This window comes from Cyrtonyx montezumae, unplaced genomic scaffold, assembly GCF_038088225.1.
Source record: "Cyrtonyx montezumae isolate F1298 unplaced genomic scaffold, pur_monq_1.0 scaffold_22, whole genome shotgun sequence".
Taxonomy (NCBI): Eukaryota; Metazoa; Chordata; class Aves; order Galliformes; family Odontophoridae; genus Cyrtonyx; species Cyrtonyx montezumae.
In genome coordinates this window covers 1,963,922-1,986,210 of record NW_027071959.1, presented here as the reverse complement: position 1 = coordinate 1,986,210, position 22,289 = coordinate 1,963,922, and the positions used below count along the sequence as shown (strand labels likewise).

The following is a 22,289-nucleotide window of genomic DNA, read 5'->3' as shown; positions in this document are numbered from 1 at the left end:
ACAGCAAACAGGGAAAAACAAATTTCCCCACCTTTCTGTTCTTAATGGTGAAGAAATAGGCTCTCCCAGCATCTGCAGGGCTCACTAGAGCCTTGCTGATGGAATTACTGCTTTGCAATTAAACATGTCTGCTTGTTTCACACTGTGCACTAAGAGCAAAGTTGCACAAGGCGAGATCATTTGAGCTAGCTTACCCATAATGAAATGGAGAGAAGGCACCTTGCACGGTACAGAGAGCACACACCACACGTTAACCCAGGGCAGTGTGTGCATCAAAGCCAAACAAACAGATGCGAGCTCAGCTGATAGACTCTCAGCACAAACACAAACTGGTAGATCCATGCTTTTAAAGTCTTGATAGAGCTTTATGCAGGAGTGGAAAACAAAAATGGTTTCACAAAGCAGCACGTCAACCGACTGCTCCCAGGGATGGAAGTCTGAACAGATGTACAATGGACTGCCCTGGAACTAAAGTAAAACACAGAACCCTTTTCCCACTACAGTTTTGGATGCTCAGTTTAATGCACACGTTTAGTTTAAAAACTAAAACAAACCTCATACAGTGATGACTTTTCATTTCCCTCTAAAAGGAAATTTGCAATACCTGTCACTGATGAGATAAATACAACGCTGTGCTGACACAAAATTCCAGCCTTCCAGCCATAATCCCTGCTGCCTGGCCAGCAGTTTTCATCAACAGAAAAAAACAGTATCAGTTCTTGGCCAGTTGTTAGAGGAACAGCAATTGTGAGATCCTTTAAACAAAACCACTGCCCTTTAGTGGCTGTGCGTGGCATACTGAAGCTTCATCTGCAGCATGCTGTTCCTGAAATGCATCAAACCCAAAAGAGCAACTTTTTCAGCCTTTAAACTGATGTTCTGGCTTTATCTTATTTTTTTTTCCCCCTTCAAAAAGAGCTTGCCACACTTTCTGATGATCCACACTTGCAATGATCCAAGTTACTTCGGTTACGGGTAGAGTTTTTAAACATAGGAAGTTGTACTTTTTAAGTTTCTATTTAATTCCATCTGATGCAGGGGAAGAATTATTCTTCCATTTGATTTTAGTTTGACACAACATAGGAGAGATCCATAATTCAGTTAATCACTCATCATATAAACAAAGAAACCTCTTGAGAACCAGAGAGCAACACGTACGTGTATTTGCAATGCATAAGAGGATGTGTTTTTTTAAATAGTAACAATGCAATCTATTCAGCGCAAAGAGTACGCGAGGCCAATTAAATACTTTGGGTTCCATAATTATAATTGCAGTAATGAATGGTAAGGAGCATTACAGCTTGCACAATGCAGTTTTTATTCAGTTCAATGATTCGGTTCTTGTCTGCTTTCTACCAACCTTTTGTGCCTCTTCACATCAGATCTTGCGGACTATTTTCAGAATATAATAAAAATTCCCCCCCAATATCCCAGGTAACGTAGTGCATGAAGTATCCTTTGATTGCATGTAGGCACAATCTACTGAAGAGATTATCCACTAAATGGATAACGCTTGTATTTATTAGCTTCAGACGCTGATGAAAACTCAGAATGGCTCAAGCCCCATTCAGCCTGGCACGTCCGTAATGGCAAAGGAAAACTGATTTCCTGGTTCTGCAAGTTCTCCTCCCTTCTGAAAAAAGCTCTTCAAGATTCCTTGTTGCATGGGAAAGTATTTTTAGTGAAGGACTCCTATGCCTCATTTACTCTTCCCTGGCAGCTTTCATTCACGATTTGTCCATGGAAATCAACCTTGGGAAACGAAGAGTTATTCCTATAAAGTTAATGCAGAACTGCTCAGATTTTAACTTAAGAGACATCAAAAGAATCTTTCAGCTTTGGTAAATCTCCCCAGCCATTGCTCATAGCCGCGGTATAGCACTGGGCATACAAAAGTGTTTGTTCACCTGCTGACATCACATCAACCTTCATTCCTCTAAGGCCACCCCACAAGTGTTGGATAGGAAAGGAGCAGCACGGAAGCACCAAGAAAAGGAACTTAATCTGCTCCCATTTGATGTTATTACTCTATAGTTGGGTTCGGTAGGGAAAGCTCCCCTCTAACATTAGCAATGATGTTGTTAATTTGGAAAAGGGCAGCAACCAGAAGGCATAACAAACACGAATGCTGCGCTGTGTAACACATGGCATGAGAGCCATCGACAGAAATAACTATCCAGGAAACAAGACAGCAGCAGGGAAACAGAAGCATCGACTGTCAGCAGCAGTACTGCCAATACAGCAGAGGTCTGGAGAGCAAGTGGCATCTCTGCCCACGTGGCCGTAGCTGTGGCATCACACACACTGCTTCTCCTGTCTCCAAGATTTAAAGACTACTAGCAAAGACTACAGGCAATCTTCTCCTCTGCACTCAACCTGTTAGTAAAGCCAAATATTTCAGCCATTAGTCTTATTTCAGGGAACACCACGTTCCCTCAGCAAGCCAGATGGCTGCAGCTAGAGACAAAGTGGAAGAGAAACAATTCTCTAAGAGAAGTCTAAGTTTCTCAGCTTCTGTTTAAAAATATATTCATCAAGCCACAATTTTCTGAAAAAGATTGCTGCCTCACTCGCCCCAACAACCACGAATCTCTTTAGAGGCAACATCACATCACACTCATAGAAGGTTTATGCAGCATAGCCACATCTCCAAGGCATTTGTGCCTTCGTTCCCCAGGCTTCAGAGAAACTCATTTTCCCTGAAAGAGAGAAGGGTTAATGCTGGCCCAGATCTGCACATGCCCTGATTTCCCCATTTGTCTTCTTGAGGAAACCAATACCAGAGGTTGAGCCAAATGCATTGTTACCAATACAAAACCTCAGGCACCATTTGCAAGGCAGCAAAGCAGCGTCCTTCAGTACGACCTGAAGTGGATGGTGTCCAGTGAGCAAGGGATGCTTGCAAGAATGATCTTCTAGAACACACACTAATGGGAAGCTTTGAAGAAAACCACCAGGCTCACCCTCACAACATCCACCTGCACAGCACAGAACAAGGCAGAAACAGCAAGTGATAACAGCAAGTGCTGGAGGGAGCCTTCCCCATCACCACTGCACTCATGGGTCTGCTACAGGCAAATGAACGTAGCACAGCCAAGTACTACTCAGGTCTGTAAAGGTGCCAAAGTGATTTGATTGTCAGAAGACTCACAAAAGGCAGATCCTCATCTGCGTGGCTCCCCCATTACAACAAAAGTGGCCTGGAGCACCATGACGCTGCTGTGATTTATTAAAAACCTGAGGAGACAGCAAAATCCACCCCCTTGCTCAGGATTAAAAAGCAAGGTGAGTTCCAATCTGAAAGCATCTGCTGATCAGAATCCATGCCGAAGATCTGATCACCTTTGCCAGCAAAATCTCCGTGCATCATAGCAAAATACACATCAAAACAGGTCCTCGACGAGGAATTCTGCCTTCTTATTATTCAGTTTTCACACTTGCCACCTCCTAATGGACTGAATTCATAGAATTTGTCACCTGGAATTGAACAAGACTTATCAATATCCACATGCAGCGGTCATATTCGCCTGTAATGAATGCAGACCTGTAAAAACCACACCACAACTACAGTCTGGTCTGAGAGAGTAAGCACGGACATATTAGTTGACATTTCCTGTTGACTGAATTAGAGCATCTTTTAATGAGGCTCGCTTCAAAATCATTTTAAATCCATTTGCTCATGTCAACATCAATGTACTCAGCATTATCTACCAATTAGTAAACCAGAAAGTATTCTTTAGATAATCTAAAATCTCACTAAAATATTCAGCATGTCATTCATTTGCTACAAACTGCCCTATAAAAACAAATTACTGGAACCAGCTGTCACAAAGCAACAAGTACCTAAGGACAGAGTGCTTTTTAAACCAGTGGCTTTTCAGGACGCCTCTAGGTCATTTGTGCTCACACCAAAGTCATGTCACCTTCCCGAGCAGATTCAGAGAACCATTAAGGTTGGAAAAGACCTCTAAGACCATCCAGCCCAACCATCTTCCTGCCACCAATACTGCCCACTAAACCGTGTCCCTACATACAACATCTGCCCTTTCCTTTGAGCACCTCCGGGGACAGAAGCAGGCACTGCATGTGCCTAAAGAGAATGGATGAAACAGCAACAAGGCTTTACACCATTAGGTGAGTGCACAGAGCTCTGTCCTCGGGTACAGGGGGACTCTGAGCCCAGTCACATCAAGTCTCTTCTGTTCTGAAGAATCTGAATGCTGCCTCCCAGCTCCCTGCAGCATCCCAGGGATGCCGTGTAAGGGATGAGCTCACCACCCCAAACAGGTGCCCGCCAGCAAAGCCCTGCCTGCCTTCCCAGGTTTACTGCATTGCCAGATTAGCAGATAAGGAGTCTTCCCGTAGATCAGCTTGGCAGGGATGTTGAACAGCTCTCTGCATTCACGCCAATTACAGCAGCACCATTCCAGGAGCACAGCTCCGCCGGGGCACTCTGCCAGGCTGGCCCCAGCCAAGCTGCCGACCGCTCCAGAAGGATTTCCGAACCAAGCAAGCTCACCCAGTGCCCAGCAAAGCAGCCGGGCTGCCCGGCCCCGAGCTGCCCCACGCACACAGTGCAACCCACAGCACCAGGACCACTGCTGCTGCTGCCCAATGGCATCTCCCCCATCACCTCCCTGCCACCAGCTTCATGCAAAGGAGGGATCTGAATGCCTTGGCAGAAAGATGGCAAGGGCAAGCCTTTTTTTCTTTTTTCCTTCCCCCCCTCCCCCTTTGTTCTCAAGAAAACAAATCTCCTGTTTCGCCCTGAAGTTTCGCAAAGGTAGGAAGGGAGGTCTGGAGGTTTTTTATTTTTTAATCTCTGGAGTATGGCAGACCTGTAAATCTTGCATTACACTCCAAAGAGTGTCAGGTTTGGGCTTCATTTTGGTCTCAGATTAGACTCCTGAAGCAATGAATCTTCCATCAAGGAGGCCATTACCAGCACAGTTTTCCTTCATTTTAGACTGCTTTATCCCTGATTGTATTACCAAACTCATCTTCAGCCCTTCCCCAGCTGTAAGGGGCTCAGCAGGCCTCTGGGCTCTTCAAATATTCATCAAGCAGGGAAGCCAGAAGCTGAAAGAGCAGGAGCTGCTCCGGCACGGCAAGCTGCCCTATACTACCCGAGATATGGATACTGCAGCAAAGCACTGCGCTTTTTAAGTGTGCTACTTACCACTATTACTTGTCCCTTTGAAAATCAATTTGACCAAATCCTCCAATTTAAATAAAGCAGTATTTTGATAGCCTTCCGCTTAAGATCCTTCCAGCTCTTTTCGTTTAACGCCGCAATTGCAAACAAGCAATCTGCAGCAGCCTCTCCTGGGGGAAGATTGATGCCTTCGTGCTACAGAAGCAGAAGGCAAAGGCCTGCCCTGAGCATCACCTCCACATGCACACAGCGAGCCCGGTGCGTGCTGCAGCCCCTGCAAGCACACCTCGGGCACGCTTGCAGGGAGCAAGTCCCGGGACAAGGGTCACACCTCAAGCACACTTAAGTGCTTGCCTTCGATTCAGGCTGATTAAACCAGCCACAGCAATCTGCCGCAGCAAATTAATGATACAACAGGCAAATAATTACAGAGCATCCAGAGGAAGAGTATTTACACAGGCTCGAAAGGCGTTTCTATAGATGGGGAGAAAACCAACCTTTCAGATCACATTAAAATCACGCGATCCATTAGAATCTCAAATTACTGTATGCAAATTTTGATAATTTAAAGGCATTTATAACATTCAAATAAAATAGGCCATGAATATTGAAAAACGCTTAAGTGCTGAGTTAAATGACAATTTCCAAAACACACTAAGGAAATCTGATCGTAACAAACCAGTCCCACGAAATACCGTATCTATCATCAACTTTTTAATTACCAATTGATCAACACGGAGACAGTGTAATAGCTTTCAGCTTTTAATTACTGAACTATCAAAATCCCAACCAAAAAAAGGAACCTCCAGAGATGAAACTGTAATGCTTGATTATTCATCGCTACATAATGAATGATTTGTTTTTAAACAAGATGTCAAGTTCCTCATGTAATCCATCTGGATGTGTGACTCTGCAAAGCTTACACTGCCCATACTAAGTACTCAGGATTCCTTCTTCTCCCCTTTTTCCTGACCCCGTTAAGTGGGAATCCTGGAAGGAAGGCTGTTAAATAATGGTGGTTCAGGCAGAGCGTATCGGTCAGTTAGAAAGGAACCACCAGCAGATGAAGCATTTGCTCCTTCAACCCCAGTGGCAACGATGAACACCGCTCACACCATGCCCCTCGTGCAGAGCATTACAGATGTTTTCTACATGTACCCTCCCCAAATGGATCTTCCACACAACGGAACCTGCTCCCACAAAAACAAAAAGAGCCACAGAACAGTCACCTTCTCTTTCCCCTTCATTCCAGCCTCAAAATCCCGCCTGTTGCCAGACAATACCTCCCCAGTAGCTCAGCACAACACGGCCACACCTAGGAGTTGGTCTGTACGTGCCAACCAGAGCTCATTTCACGCTCTTCCCTTGGGATGCTGCTCGCACGCATGGCTTGTACAGAGCTGCACGGAGGCAATGCAGTAACGAGGACGGGAGCTGTAAGCACTTATGACAACAATATCTATCAACACTTACCGTATTTACAACTAAATCATGTAAATACGAGTCAGCCCTCCTCTGCATGCTGATTGTCTGGACAAACGGATGGTGGAAAGGCAATCCAAGAGAGGAGCGAGCGCACCAGCGATACAGAAAGGTGCCATTGGTGAAGTCAGTGCACAGGAGAAACCAGTGTCCACCCCAAGAACACTTCTGCCACACTCAAGCCACGCAGCTGTGGTTTACGTGCAGCCCTTCTCAGAGCTCAGCTCCTGTTCCACACCATCCGTATATTTCCCAGGAAAAAAAACAAAACAAAAAAAACAGGGACGCGTTCTTCCAACATCTACCCGGAGCTGTTCATTCTCCATCAGCCTCTGAATTCCTTATAAATCCTAAGAACCAATTTAAAATGAAAAGATACCCATTTCAGAGGTCCTTTTTCTTTTTTTCTCCACTAGGATTTACTGTTTTATTACGCTTATTAAACTGACAGCTCAACAGCCGCTTCGCTCCAACACAACTTAGAGGTTCAGGCAAAATACTTCCGAGGCATTTATAAATCAGCTGAGCCAGGAAAGGTTATTCTTTAAGTAATCTGATTTCTGGCTTTTTTGGCACAACAGAAGTATCAAGCTATTAAAACTTTAACATTGCTCTGATTGCCCAGCACGAAACTCCTCCCATACCTCCACAGCTCTGCCCACTCGGCTCTCCCCAGACGGAGTGGCAGATGACCAAGCTTAAAATAGCTTCCTAATGCCTATTTATTTACTGCGGGGTGATTTAAGTCACTCCCTATTTGGCAGAAGGATTTCTATGCAACGAAGAGGAGGATGGGACAACGTGACATGGATTTTCCAGCCCGCATCACTAGAGGAGATGCATGTGCTCTTCCCAACGCCCTTCAGCCTCATAACAAAGTCCTTGAGAAGAAACCAAGCCATGGTCATTTCTTACTGAATGATGGCACAGCGTAGCAAAGCGCCAAAGGTTACACTCCATTTTAGGCTTGCTCCAGAAAGCAGGTTTAAGTCCTCACCACCGCTGCAACAGTGGCTCTTGCCTTAAAAAAATAAATAAATAAAAAGAGGAAAGAAGAAAAGAACCCTGGGAACATATTTAGGCAGTCCATATGAAGCATGACAATGCTCCTTGACTCTGCTCCTGCCTGTGCCAGGGGGTTAGAAACCTGATGATCCTCGAGGTCCCTTCCAATCCAAAGACACTGTGAGACTCCAAGACATCTCAGACGCACAACGCTGTTCCACCAATGCTGCTTTACTGTGCTAAGGATTAATTCCAGGACTTCTTAACAATCTGGGACTCCAGATGGTAACACACACCAAACACCCCTGGCCACTGATTTCTGCTCTCTATCCCAACCTCAGGACCCGTCCCACCTGCTGCAGGACACTGCTTTAGCAGAGGCACTGGCCACGATCTCTTGAAGTCCCTTCCACCCCCTGCAATTCTGTGATCCAAATTCAATGTGAAGCTGAAAAATTAAAATCTACCCCCCAAAAAAGACAACGTGACAGTGTTATCTAACGCAGCACACACACCTTCACCACTGCATTCTACACATCCCACTGTGTTAACATACTTGAAAACTGAGGACCCGATTTACAACAAAGAGCCTCCATGGCAGAGTCGCATAAGCACGCCCTCAAGATTCTCCCAGAGAGATTTAAAGACCTACATCACTGGGTTTGCTATAAACCCTCTGTTTACACAGCTCTATGTATCGCTATATAGCGAGAAATGATTTGCCTCCAAGTATTTTCTTTTCTTTCTTGTCTACAATTTTCTCCATCTCTCGCTGAAGATGTCCGAAGGGAACAGTGTTAATCTCCTATCCATCTCACTTTAATCCTTGCTTTTACCAAAAAGAAAAGATGAAACTACACTTCACACGCAGAAGCAGCAGCCACTGGCAGGTATGGATTCAGGAAGAGTTGACTCAATGTGTACGTTCTACTAAAGATTATATGGCACGATTAAGAGCATAAGACCTTTAAATCGAACAGAAGGCCATTAAAGTGGACAGAGCCCCATAGCCTCGAGGTGGGAGGCATCTCCAGCAGTTCTGCCTACAAGGTTAATGAATAATGGCTCTTTCGGAGCAGAAGCTGAGCGAGGAGGAGGAGGAACGGTGCTTAACTGCAGCGTGGCAGCAAATGGCCACGTGCATAAGGTCACGGTTACACGCACTCCTAAGTGACACAGCAGAAGTCTTAATTTGAGCAGTAGTTAACTGTTCGAAAATGAAGTTCAGAAGTGTAAAAGCGACAAAGGAGAAGTCACGCTTGGTGTTTTCACACACCCAAAAGAATCTCCCCACGCACCCATGCTTCAGTCATAACCATGAGGCTGGGACAGGTTCAATGGGTTCTGCCCTCCTCACACCACGTGAGCTGCTGCTGGCTCTCACATGGGGCAGACTGAGACACAGTACCAACACACTGACTCCAAGATGCAGAAGTGTGCCAAGCCCTGCCATCCTGCTGCCCTGCCCCCAGCACCAACCTCAGGTGCTGCATCCAGGAGGAGCCCAGCACCTCCCATGCTCAGCGTACACGCTTTTGGTTTGCAGAAGAGCAAAGGAAACACCAGGAGCTCAGCGGGATGCCCCATCACAACCCAACTACACCCTCTGCTCAACTGCAAATCAAAACGTTTCCGTGCATCACTTTAATCTGACCCCCCGTAGGTTAATATGCGCCAAGGAACCGGCGTAGTTTCCACGGACTCTGCACAGCATGGTAAGAAACTAGGGTGGTAAAAAAAAATACTAATCTGCCTAGAGAGCTGGAGTTGCTGTTAAGCTGACCTAGATTCCCACTGACACCACGGAAGCACTTCACACAACACAGCCACGTCCCCAGCCACGGTCCGGAGCTCACTCCAGCACTGACCATCACTGCTGCCCACCTGGGGATGGCTCTGGTGCTCACAATCTGCCTCCCATCCCTCTGCAAGAGGAACATGCCAGGGAATGGTGGTGAGAACAGCATCACACACCACCCAACAGTGGAATGAGGTTGTCCCAAAGCCAGGCACAAGCAGCACCTACTCACAAATTCAACTAACAAGAGCATCACCTACTGGCTGCGGAAGCAGGAGGGGCCGTTCCCAGAGGCCCTCTGCTCCTACTCACACCTAACTTCACAACCTGAGTCCAAAATAGCTCAAGCGGATAAAGACACCAAAAAGGCAAGGAATGGATTGCCCAAGTCACATTTACAAACTCAGTAATTTAGAAAGCAAATTTAAAATGAATAAATAGATACCAAGTGACAGCAACCCATCTCAATGAGAGTATTTTAGGATTTCATTATAATAAGATCCATCAGAATTGGATGACCAGCCCCATAGCCCAACTACACCAAGCAATACAGAGCATCGTGTTTGCCCTGTGTGCTTATATGAGAGATGCTCCTCTGTATCAGCGCATCAGTCCCATTTACACATAATAAACTGCACCGAGAAAGTTTCCCCTCCCAGCCTAATTTCAGTTGAGCCCTCCTGAGCCGCAGCCCCAGCTCTCAAGCTGAACGTCACTAATATTTCAGGTCTTCCAAGAGGGAAGCTGCCAGGCAGCCCTGTCTGAAAACAGAAAAGCAGCAACAAGCAGTTTCTCATGCTTGATCCGATTACTCTGATCTCCCTTTTGATGCTGCAGACTCAGAGTCGTATTTCTATCACCAAACAGGGGTTGGGGGTGGGCAGGGGAGGGGAGCGTCACTTTGCTGCCTGACATTTCTTTCCTCCTTGTCATGCTCCCAGGGAGAAGCACACACTGCAAGCAGCAAGATATGGCACCTGGGGATGTAGGTTGGACTTGGTGGTCCTAGAAGTCTCTTCCAACCTTGATGACTCTGTAATTCTTTGTGCCCACCCCCTGCAGCACTGCGGTGATGGCACTCTCCAACCACGCTTAAGAGCTGTGGCCCCACAAAGGGATCCCATCTACCACCAGCACTGCGTTTCTGCACCAAGTTTTGACATATCCTAGGTCCAGCTGTCACATTCTGGATTAGCGCTGGGCTACATCTCGTATAAGGAAGAAAGCCACTCGAGTCCACCTGGGAGCAGATCAGCTTGTGGCGCTGGCTGATAGCTCAGGGAACACAATAACGCTCCCATTCTGCAGGCAGACCTTTGAAGAGATTATAAATCAGATCCAGCCGCTTGCAAACACTGCTAAAAAAAAAGACACAGAAAGATTAAAGGGGTTCCTTCCCACCCATAACCTGAACCCAGCGTTTGGTATACCTGGGAGCTGTAACCGGAGGAGCATCCCAGCCCCGCAGCATCCCAGCTCCCCACACAATGCTGACCCCACTCCCTGTCTGTGCCCTCCAGCAGTTACACCCCGCACCAGAGCTCAATACAATGAGCAAAAGCATTTTCTTTAGATTTCCCTCATTTTCAGGGTGCTGTACATGCTCTGGTAAGGGATGCTTGCTGCCACGTAAGGCAATCAGCACCCGAACCTCTTCAGAGGAAACCATTTGAGCAAAACGTTTGACTACAATTTCTTGCTATCAAGCACCCATCACTTAGCCAAGGAGACTGGAAAATGCAGCACCAGTTTTGGATTTGCTGTTTCAGTGAACGATCAGGCAGTGATGTCCGTCCTTAGGGGCAAGCATCTCTCCTCTTGTCCAGTCGGAGTGCAAGTTCCTAACACAATTACTTCAAATGCACATTTAAGGGAAGCACAACTAAAGAGACATTTCAGTTAAGCTACAGCCCTCAGAGGTTTAATATTTCGGAGCAGAGATGTGCTTAAATATCATTGTTATCCTATATACCAGCATCTTAATGGGGTCTCAATCGTTCTAAGAGCTCCACCTTGAGAATTCATTGGGGTCAGGTGTTACTGCTCGAGTTTTTAAACTACAGAAGAGCGTAATCAATTCCACCCTGAACCTGCTGTTAGAAATACTCTTAATTAATCTGCAGTTAGCAGGCCAACAGGAGCTCTGAGCACAGCCCAGTTGGGTGATTGAAGCAGAACACAGAAGCCTCTGAGCACACATAGCAGGGAACACACTGCAAGAGTCACTGCCATGCAGGTGCTGGTGGTGACACACGTGGAATGGGTGAATGAGGTTAACCCTAAAGTCGCATTTCCAGGAGTCCCATGCAGCACACAGCTCCCTGCTATCTAACTTCATCGACCTACAAAGACCTACGACAACCTGACGCACAACATAACAGAAAGAACAAGTTCAAGATGTAACAAACAGATGAGGAAGGAAGCAGAAATATACATGATTCTGGAAAGAAAAAAAGTTGAGAAAGTAGGCAGATTCTGCTCACACGCGGGCACTGATGAGAAGAGCCAGCCTACAAAGAATCAAAGGATGGTTTGAGTTGGAAGGGACCCTTAAAGGCCATTTGGTCCCACTCCCTGCAGTGCTCAGGGACACCCACAGCTCCATCAGAGCCCCATCCAGCCTGACCTTGGCTGTGTGCAGGGACAGGGCATCCATCACCCCTCTGGGCATCTCCATAGCTTGCACTCGGGGCTCCTGCACTTGCAAACCATGCATGGAGAACTCAAATGCACAGCCAGGGCCGGCCATGGAGCCCGGCCCAGCTGGGAGCAGCACGTCCTGCTGTCGAACACCCCTATTACTGTGTTTTCAATGGAAGCCTCGTGGTATTCTTCTTCATAGCTGCCTGCCCCACATGCAGAAATAGCCTCCTGCTCTGCCTGGAAGCTGAGCACACCAAAGCTTCCACGCTGGACAGCTTCAAAGAGTTCAGTGGTGGAGCTGCCATTACCCACAACAGCAGCTGCTAGCTGCAGCACACAATTACATCGCCAGCAAAGTGATTGATGAAACTTAAACAAGTACATACCACTCCTAATTACAGCATTCCAGTGAGGGTCTCTCCTTCATTACAGGTTTCCAAACACAGTCTCTTTATTTAATGCTCGTGGTTGCGCACACCACTAGAGAGGAGCAGACAGTATTCCCCAGAGAAACCAACACAACTCTCTGCACACATCCCATTTCTCAGCAAAGACACAGCTTACACGTCCAGCCCTGCCTGTGCTCTGCAACTCCCATGCAGAAGTATTTACCTCCTGGCCCGGCTCCAACTGCAGCGAGCTGCAGACTTACAGCTCGTGTTATGTGTAAAGCTTCTGAAGGCTGCTAAAAATCCCTGAACCGTGCAAAGCAAATGCACCTTTTGGATATGCAGAGCTCCTGCATTCAAGAAGAGTACAGCTAAAAATGAGAAAGGACAAATGGTTAAACTCCTTTTTAAAACTATGATAATAGCACTAAACAGCCCCAAAAAATGTGCCCGAAGGTAATATCAGAAAGGTATTTTGTAAAGTATGTTTTTAAGCAAACCCCATATTAGGAGCATGCAAAGCCCAGAGCAAAACCTTGGCCCTGACGTCCGTGGGGTTACAGAGCAGACATGCTTACAGAGCCTTCCTTGCACACCCAGCAGAGACAGCACGGAATGCAAACAAAGCAATCAGCAAAGCAACGTCAACAAACAGCACCTGATAAAGGCGGGTGTCTGCAGGAGGAACGCAGCTCCTTCTGACCTCAGGTGCAACCCAGCACGCTGCAACCATCAGCAGAACCCAACCCAGACAGTGCCATTGAGCTGAAGGAGCAGAGAGCTGCCCCGGCTCGGAGCAGAGCTGCCTCTCCTCCTCCTCCCATCCCTGGGAACCACAGGAGCTCCTTGGCAGGGGCTCCCCAGCCAGATTGTCGTGCTTATCAACCTGTGCCCAACTGCCTACATGCAAGACAAATGAGCCCAAGCTGCAATCCAGATGGATTACTTTATTTACCAGCCTCTTCCTTGCCATTTTCCCCAAGTGTTTGCATTCCATTCAGAATACAACCACAACGTCGGTGTGTTTCCCAAGGCAGAGCCCAGCCAAGTCTCAGCGAAACCACTGCAGATCAGAAAGCTTGTCCTGCTCACTCACACATTCACTCCAAAGGAGCCCGGTTCAATGCAACCTCATGGGATCCCCCACCACATCCGAGGTCTCTCCCTGGCCTATTGCACGTGGTGCTGGCAGATACCCCACTCCTCATCCTCAGCTGTTTCCGTGCATCCATCCAGCACCACAGCTGGCTCCTGCGTGATGCTAGCACCCGGCTGCTCTCAGTGCCTCCTGCAGCTCCTCCTGAGAAGTAGTCTTCCTCTGCTGCTGTGCAGTGTGGTCATACAGCATCCCAGCACCGTTCCATCCCAGCATCAGCCGAAGCCACTCTCCAGCTCTCTTCCCACTTAATGTGGGTGTTATGAAGTTTAATTAACTGTACAGCATCGAGATCAGATGAAAAAAAATAATAATAAAAGGTGCCAAAGGAATGCAGAGATTCATGTGATTCCTAGCTTAATGGGAGCCCCAGCACTGCTCACTGCCATCCCCATCAGCCCCGCTCACAGCTGGGCACACGGTGACTGCAGACACACACAGACCCTGCGGGGCCGGGACCAACGCCGCAATCACTGCACAGCACACACTGCCCCCGAGGGCCACTGATGGCTTTTAAAAGATGGGGGGAACAGAAGGAAAGAAAAAAAAAAAAGCAAAATAAAGCAATAACGCCTTCAGTGTTAAGGAAGTTTTGTTTAAAATACATTAGGGAGCCTTGTAGGGTTTGATCCCTTAGCTCACGACGGAGTGCTAAAATGACAAGGGAGCTGTCTTGCACCCACAGCACCGCCATCTCAGTTCACACCGGGTGATGCTTCGTGCTATCAGACAGCATCAAGGGTACAGGTCAGGCTCCAGCACCGTAACCACAGCATCACACCCTGCATTTGTTCCTTTCCAGCTGTCGGCACCGCTTCAATAACCTCCCCGGGGTTATTCCAGCCATCAGCAGGGCTGCAGCTAACGGGCGGACGCTATGGGAGCATCACCCGAGCCTTCGCTTTAAAGCAAAACAAAGAACGAGCGGCAGCCCGGCTGCAGCGGGATTCAGGCTGCAGGGAGCTGCCCTGGACCAACCGCCAGACGATGCGCTCGGCACCGGGCGGGGAGAAACGCGAATCCCAGAGAAACCACCTGAACGCGCAACGCCTTCAGACAGCGCCGGGGACACCGATGTTCGGATGCTCTTGGAGCGTTCCCCCGTATCCCAGAGCTGAAGCGACAACAGCGATGCCGGCCCTCTGCCACCCGCCCTCGGTGGGGTTCGGACACCCCATCAGCGCTCCCGAAAGCGGAATCAACAGAGCACCGGGGACAAAAAGTGACTGTCGCTGTTGGGTGGCCCCATTCCGAGGGCACCGATCCCAGCACGGGGATGCACCGAGCGGGACAGCCCCGAACCGCACCCGGACGGCCACGGGGGAGGACGGGGCGAAGCGTGTACGATACACGCATGAATAAAGCTCTTTGTCCGCCAGAGCTGCCCGCTCCTTTCTTTCCCCCCCACCCCCTGCTGCCCCCCCCTCCCCGTTTTGGTATCAGCGAAATTCAACAGATTGCTCAATGGTCCCCTTGTTCCTCCCAAACTTCCAGGGCCAACAACGCGAGCTCCTCTCGTCGCTCGAGCCGCTAAAGGGAGCCTTGTGCGTCTCCAGTGACACACTGCAAATATAAAGTGGCATTAAACGAGGGATATTCTATCAAAGCCATCAGACGCGGGTGGCGGTCCCTCCTGCGGCTGTTCGGCTCAGTGCAGGGCGATGCAACAATAGCGGGCGGCACGGCACGGCACAGATCGGAGCGGAATAGCACGGAGCGGCACGGCACGGCACCCACCCGCCAGCAGTGCCCCCGAGACGGCCCCCCCCCCCGCTTTGGTCCCGTTTCGATCCCCCCGTCCTCCTCCTCCTCCTCCTCTCTCCCTCCCGCACCTCGCGCTTCTCCCACGAGAAAAATGGAAGCGCTCGGAAGTTGCACTTCGCTGCCAACAGGTCCGGCGGCTGCGGGGCACTGCTCGTCGCGGACCTCCCCCCCCCACGGACACGAGGACAGCACCGAGCGACCGCCGCCGCCGCCATGGAAACCCTGTGGAAACCGCGCGCGCGGGCACGCACCCCGCCAACCCTGCGGCCGCGGGGCGCCCCCTACGGGTGGGGCAGAACATCGCCATACCTCTGGGGATGATGGCGGCGACGGATAGGAGCAGGAGGAGCAGCGGGAGGAGGGATGGAGCTGTTCCGCCGCCGCCGCCGCCGCCGTTCGCCGCGGAACTGCTGTGCTGGAAGCGAACCGCCATCTCCGGCACCTGCTTCGCTCTGTCTGCCGCACCGGCACCTAGCGACCGCGCGCCGCGATAATGAGATGCGCGACGTCACCACGACTGTAGGAGGGGCCTATGAGAAGCCACGCCCCCCCCCTCGTTCCGAGCTCCTCCCCCCCCCCGCGCCGCGCGGGGTGAAGCGGGACGGGATGGGGGGAGGCGGCTCGGCTCAGGGGGTGATGTCTCCGGGATGGGTTTTTATGGGGGGCGGCCCTAAGCGCAGTCCCGCCCTATAGATCCGCCGCTCCCCCCACCCCTCGTGTGTCTGTGTCCCCCCCCCCGCGTGGTGCGTGGCCGCTGGGGGCGGTGCGGAGCCGGGCGGCGGCCGCCAGGAGCGGAGCGGGGCCGGGATCGGCGCTGCGGAAGGAATTGGGGCGGTCGTGTTTACATCGAGTCGGTGAACGAGCCCTTCTCGGTTCAGCCGCACCGAGCCGGGATAATTGCTCTCTCCGCCTTAATGAATGGGGGAGTGGGGTATGGAGCCCGTGAGCAGCGCTCAACTGCGAGCGCGAGGATGCTCCCCCCTCCCACCCGCTGTATGGCGACCCTGCACGAGGCGAACAGACGTCAGTACCTCTGACATTATTAATTAGGTTATCCCACGTGAGCCTGAGGCAGCTGAGGTGTCAGCTTAACCTCATCATCCCATCCTCCTCCGAGCCCCACATCAGAAGTGCTCAGGGCCAACGTTGAGTCACAGTGCGGGTGGGAGAGCTCTCCCCCCTCCCCGTGGCTCCCAGCACGGTTTGACGCCTGGGGAGATAACACACGCCTCTCTGTGCCCCATATGCTACGGCCCCATCCATCCCTGGAACGTTTTGCCCCATAGGCACAGGGAATGGCTCCTTCCTTCTTGCCCCAGCACTGCGATGGACACACGCTTCCAGCACACCACACTCATCACAATTATGTAACTAAGCCAAATTTATCCCTGGTTTATCTTGGGCTACAATGCTATATTCCCTCCTCTCCAAAGGACTTTAGTGCTGGTAAACAACTCGGGCTTGAGAGGCTGTGCGGAGTGGCTGTCTTTGCCTCTGTGTCATTAGGCACCAGATTATCCCATTTGTCTATTTTTAATTACACATTTCCGACGTGTTTTGTACAGTATTGTGAGCTGTGACATACTGCTGCTCAAACACCAAACGGAAAGACAGCCCGTAATAAGCCAAAAGGTTCACAGCAATTTAAGTATTTGTGGGGTGTGGAGCAATAATGTGGAGTAAGAAATACAATTTGCATAATAAATATCAGTATCACAACAGCTGAAACAAACCCAGGCAGATGATCTGCTGCTGAATGACCAGGTTTGATTGCAGAATGCCAACTGCAGATCCTGAACTCTAGGAAATGACTTCTGTAACCTGTGCAGACAGGAGGGGACTCGGGAGGTCCTAAGCCTGGCCATGTTCCTGCTGGAAACATCTCATTGCATTCCATTATGCATCAACTTTAATTTCAAAAAGAAAGTGATTTCCTCTGTCCTGGAAGCTTAGCCTCAGATTATTTGTCACAGTGTGTTTAGCAGTTATGATATTGAAGCGTGAGCCCCATTGGCAGTGATTGAAAGCTGTATTAAATCAGCGATGGCTCAAGTTATAGGCAGGCCGAGACAGCAGCTGGCTCAGAGGGGAGCGGTGGCAGGAGCAGGGGAAGGGGAGGGGAGAGAAAGGTCTGATGAAGGCTGACCTGACCCACAACTGTAGCTGATGTAATTGTTGGCATTACATGACAAGGTCGCTCCTGAAGTGCCACATCCCACTGACAAGCAGCCACTCATTGCTGAGACTCGCGGTGACCCGGCTCTCATGGGAAGCAGCCAGGAGGCACAGAGCGATGGAAAAACCACTCTGCTCCTGCTCCGGGAGCGGGGCCGCACTCGGGCTGTGCCCTTGCTGGCCCTCAGAGTCCAGAGCAACACTTGGCAGTGAGGAGAAGCACCCAGCACCTGTCCCCACAGCCCCCGTGCAATGGGAGACAGGCCCCAAGCTGAAGATTTAGATATGCACGTGTGGGGGATGGCATTTCCCGACCTTGGGTCTGCTCTGCAGGGGTTATGAGCAGCAGGAATGTCACACCAGGACCCTCTGTGGCCACTTGTGGCAATCCTTCAGACTCATCGTTCTGCCCCCCCCACGGCTGCTTAGCACATCTCGAAGACCAGATGGTGTTTTTTGCATTTTAAAACTGATAATCAATTGTTTGTTAATTCAGTTTTCGAGTCAGGAGAAGAAATAAAAATGACAATTGCAATCTGTGGCGTGTTCTTCTAAACAAAGAGCCAAAACCAAGCGTGTACCAAATGGGAATGGAAAGAACCAGAACCTTCAGCTGTACGTTACCTTCTCATGAGAGCCAGCACTGGGCACTATGTTTTGGGGCACTCTGGTGTCCTTTGGTGGCAAGAGCTGTTTTATGACAGAAGGTGCTGCCAAGACAACAGGCTGGAGATGGAACCAGTTCCTATGCAAGTCACTGCCGTCCCTCTGTGGCTGCTGCTGGGAATTGGGTTAGAGGGTGCAGCTTCATCTGCCTTCCAGCCCAAGTACCTGGCATTAATTACGCCCGTCTCAGAAGAGATGACACCACCGTGATCAGTTATTTGGTTTGACACAGGCTGGGGAACCAAGATCACTCTCTGGCCAAAATGGCTTTCCACCTCATCCTCTCACTGCATAAATCTAAGAAGGGAAAAAGATAACCTAAAAAAGCCCAAGTTTTCTGCTCTAGAAAACGGAGATAATGCACAATGTGTTTAACTTCTGCAGGTACTCTGGGACTTTCCATTCTTACACAGCTCTTTGAGTCTCAGATTAAAGGTGCTATAGAGACTGAGAGACCAAAAAGATTTCTCTACAAATGGCAGTGTTTGTTCACTCCATATATTCTGTCAAGAGAAATAAAACAGTTGTCGATCTTGTGAAAAGCGCCGGCTCTGAAATGTTCAAAGAACTGCATGGAATTTTAGCGACACAATTCACATTAAAGCCGGCATGGGGCTAAATCCTGTGTACCTCTTTGAAAATTTAGGAGTTTTTCAAAAGGAATCCAGGGAAGGAATAATCAAGTTATAGCATTTCGGATTTAACGGCTCCTCGGAAGGAAGTGCCGCGTGCTTCCTCGGCTGATCTCCCTGCTGGGGCCTCCCCACATCTCCCTCTACCTGTCCCAGCCAAGGAACCGAGTTCTCTGCTTGCAGATAGGGAGAAATGCAAAGCTTAATTTCTGCTCTTCCATACACTGTGACAAAGTTTGCTCCACGCTCTCCCTATATAAACTCAGCACTTTTGTTACGGTACAAACGTCTCCCTCTGTACGTGATGTCTCTGGCGTCTGCTATGATGAGCGACAAATTGGCTCGAAACTTTAGGAGGTGCAAAACAGAATTTAAAAGGCAAAGCTGGACTACTTGCCATTACCACAAACACTGCGTCACCAGAAGGCTGTGCTGCCATTCAACAAAGTCTGGGCAGACTGGAGAATTGGGCAGGGAGGAACCTGGGGGTTCAACAAAGGCAAGTGTAGGGTCCTGCACCCAGGGAGGAGTAACTGAATGAGTCAGTCTAGGCTGGGGGCTGACCTGCTGGTGAGGAGCTGTGCAGAGAAGGATCTGGGAGTCCCGGTGGCCAACAGGCTGGCCATGAGCCAGCTGTGTGCCTTGGTGGCCAAGGACGGCAGTATCTTGGCTGGCAGGGCAAGGGAGGTGATGCTCCCAATCTGTTGGACCCCTTGGAGGCCACATCTGGAGCACTGCGTCCCTGTCTGGGCTCTCCAGTTCGAAGGAGGTAGGGATCTCCTAAAAGGGCCACAGAGAGGACGAAGGGCCAGGAGCATCTTTTGTATGAGAGAAGGCTGAGAGCTCCGGAGCTGTTCAGCCTGGGGAAGAGAGGGCTCAGAGGGGATCTCATCACTGTAGATACCTCAAGGGAGTTGAGTTGTTGGGGCTGGACTCTTTTCAGTGGCATACAGCAACAGGACATGGGGCATTGGGCAGAAACTGGAACCCAGGGAGTTCCGTATGAACACAACAAGAACTTCTTTACTGTCACAGTGACAGAGCACTGGAACAGAGAGCTGGAGATACTCAAGAGCTGTATGACCTATCGTAGGGCACTGCTTCAGCAAGGGGTTGGACTCGCTGGTCTCCAGAGGTCCCCTCCAGCCCTGCGATTCTGTCACCCCAGTGCTGTGGTGCAGTGACCGCATCTCCAGCACTCCCAGCATCTCAGCAGCAGCCAGCACAACCCCACGCACTGCTCTCAGGCAGGCTGGGCTGGGGAGCCTTGCCTTAAAAACAGCAGCACCGCTTCTAACTTGTAGTCAGAGGCTTTAATTCCCTGGTGACAAACACCGCAGGCGCACACAAAGACCGGTCACACTCACGGGGAGCAATAACGTACTCGTTGTGAAGCACTTACGCTCAGCCCCCACTGTAAATAGGATATTTTCATTCATAATTGGCAACTTTTTCTTCAACACCTACTGCGTATTTGCATTTGCTTTGTCTCTATCCTGCACGTGTGGGGGGCGGGGAGGGGGGGTCTGCTTTTAAATTTTCATATCCCCGACCTGGAAGATGAAATTTAATTATTTTTTAAGCCACAAGTGTGACAATAAAACAAAACAAAACAAAACAAAAAAAAAAAGGCTTTTGATTTTGGAGAAATCCTATTGAGGATCTGAAGGGCTGTCATCAGTGCAGCATCAGTCTTCATTATCTGATTCTTTTTTCAATTGGCAGAGCTTTACAGAGAACACCGCTCTTTCAACAAAATGATAAAGGGGTATTTGAAATAAACAGAGAGAGTCCCCAGCCAGCGAATACCTTAGATTGCTACGGACCGTGACTTAATGCTGGCTCCTATGAACTCCTCCTTTTCATCTTTTAATAAAAAAGCCAGACCGGTGGGATTTATTTTTTTTTTTTTCTGGGCTAAAATCTTTGTTAAAAAAGAAAATAAGAAAAAAAAAAAAAAGCCCTGAGGAGCAGCAGCCACCGAAAGTGTGAAAGTTCTCTCTGAGCAAAGTCTCTCGCATCTGTTTACATGAGGCTGTCCACGAGCTGCATTTCATGCCACCAGTGGATGATGAGCAGCTACTCTGCCGTCAGCTCCATTGCCCTGCTGCTGTCCTGTGCTTGGAGCCACCCGAACCCGGCTCCTGCAGCATGCCATCGTCCTGCCCTGCGCAGCTGCCTGCCGCCCTGAGGGGTTGCCATCAAAGAAAGGGTTACCGAGGGCAGGCTGCTCTATTTTCATGAATTTACAATTGCTTCGACAGCGCAGCGAGTGAGAGCCTGCCATGAAACCGTGGCTTTCATCGCAGGAATCCGCTGCCCACTGCGGATCGCCCTGTCCTTGATGGATACAGGCAGGAAATGAAGCGGCAGCCCAGGGCAGCTGTTGCACTCCGTAGGAGAAAAAAAACCAAACGAGTGTGGATGGGAGGAAGACTGACAAAACAGGAGAGCTGATCCCAACGGGCAGGTGCCCAGCAGCACACTGAGCGCCGGTTCACACCCAGCTGCCGGGCTGGGATCTGCACCACACCTCCACCGAGGTGCACACGTCTTTCAACAGACATAATGTGGAACAAAACCTCCTCCATCAGAGCTCAGCACAGCCTGCTGTCACTGAAAACAAACACGATGGAGGCCGACAAAATAAAAAACAACCCTCGATGCACAGCACCCAGCACCTGGATGCTCCTGCAATGCAAACACGGAGCTCTGTGCCAACACCTGATTGCTGCCCGCCCGTGGAGACGTGGCTGGGCCTGGCCAGCAAGCAGCCATGCATCATCTGCTGTGACTGCATTACTTAGTGCCCGACCCGATGCGTGCACAAAGCACTGATCGGTTTTCTATCATCTCCAATAATTATAAGCAGGAAGGTTGAGCTCCCAAGCCTGCCGAAGCAAGATGAAATGTTTTCAGATGGTTTTAAAGAAGCCAGATGATTCCCCAGTGTAACGATGAAGCACAAAACATCCAGTCAGTCTGGCTCCCCCGCCGCTCTAACCTCTTTACAGTGGGATAATAGGGAATAAGCTATAATTTAGACATTTTTTATAAAAAAAAAAAAAAAAAAACATGAATACAATGGAGATGGAGGGACAAATTGCTTTATAGTCTTGCGTCATCTTCTCTGCAGATGAGTCTAATGCACCCTCGCCATAAAACTCAGGAACTGTGCCCTCCACATGTTGTTGTGACAAATTTCAAATCAAGAGGGTGCTTGAATTGGATTTATTACAATTGGGAGATGAGAAATTGTAATCTTTATGAGCCAATGACACAGAGCCTTTTAATAAGAGAATGAAGTATCATTTGAAATGTAAAGCAAATTAGATTACCGGGGTCAAATCCTTCTACAGAGACATCATGTCTCTTGCGTTTGACATCCTCTTTTCAGGTTTCACATTAGCATTTAAGGGTTTTT

General features: G+C 49.4%; 1 protein-coding gene across 1 annotated transcript in view; it reads right to left on the bottom strand.

Moving 5' to 3' along the window:
• Positions 1-15,825, bottom strand: part of CADM1 (cell adhesion molecule 1) — a 153,258-nt gene extending 137,433 nt beyond the window's left edge. Inside the window, exon 1 of the mRNA XM_065738301.1 lies at positions 15,702-15,825. Within this exon, the coding sequence (XP_065594373.1) occupies positions 15,702-15,825 (124 nt within the window). The remainder of the gene's footprint in view (positions 1-15,701) is intronic.
• Positions 15,826-22,289: the final 6,464 nt, after the last annotated feature.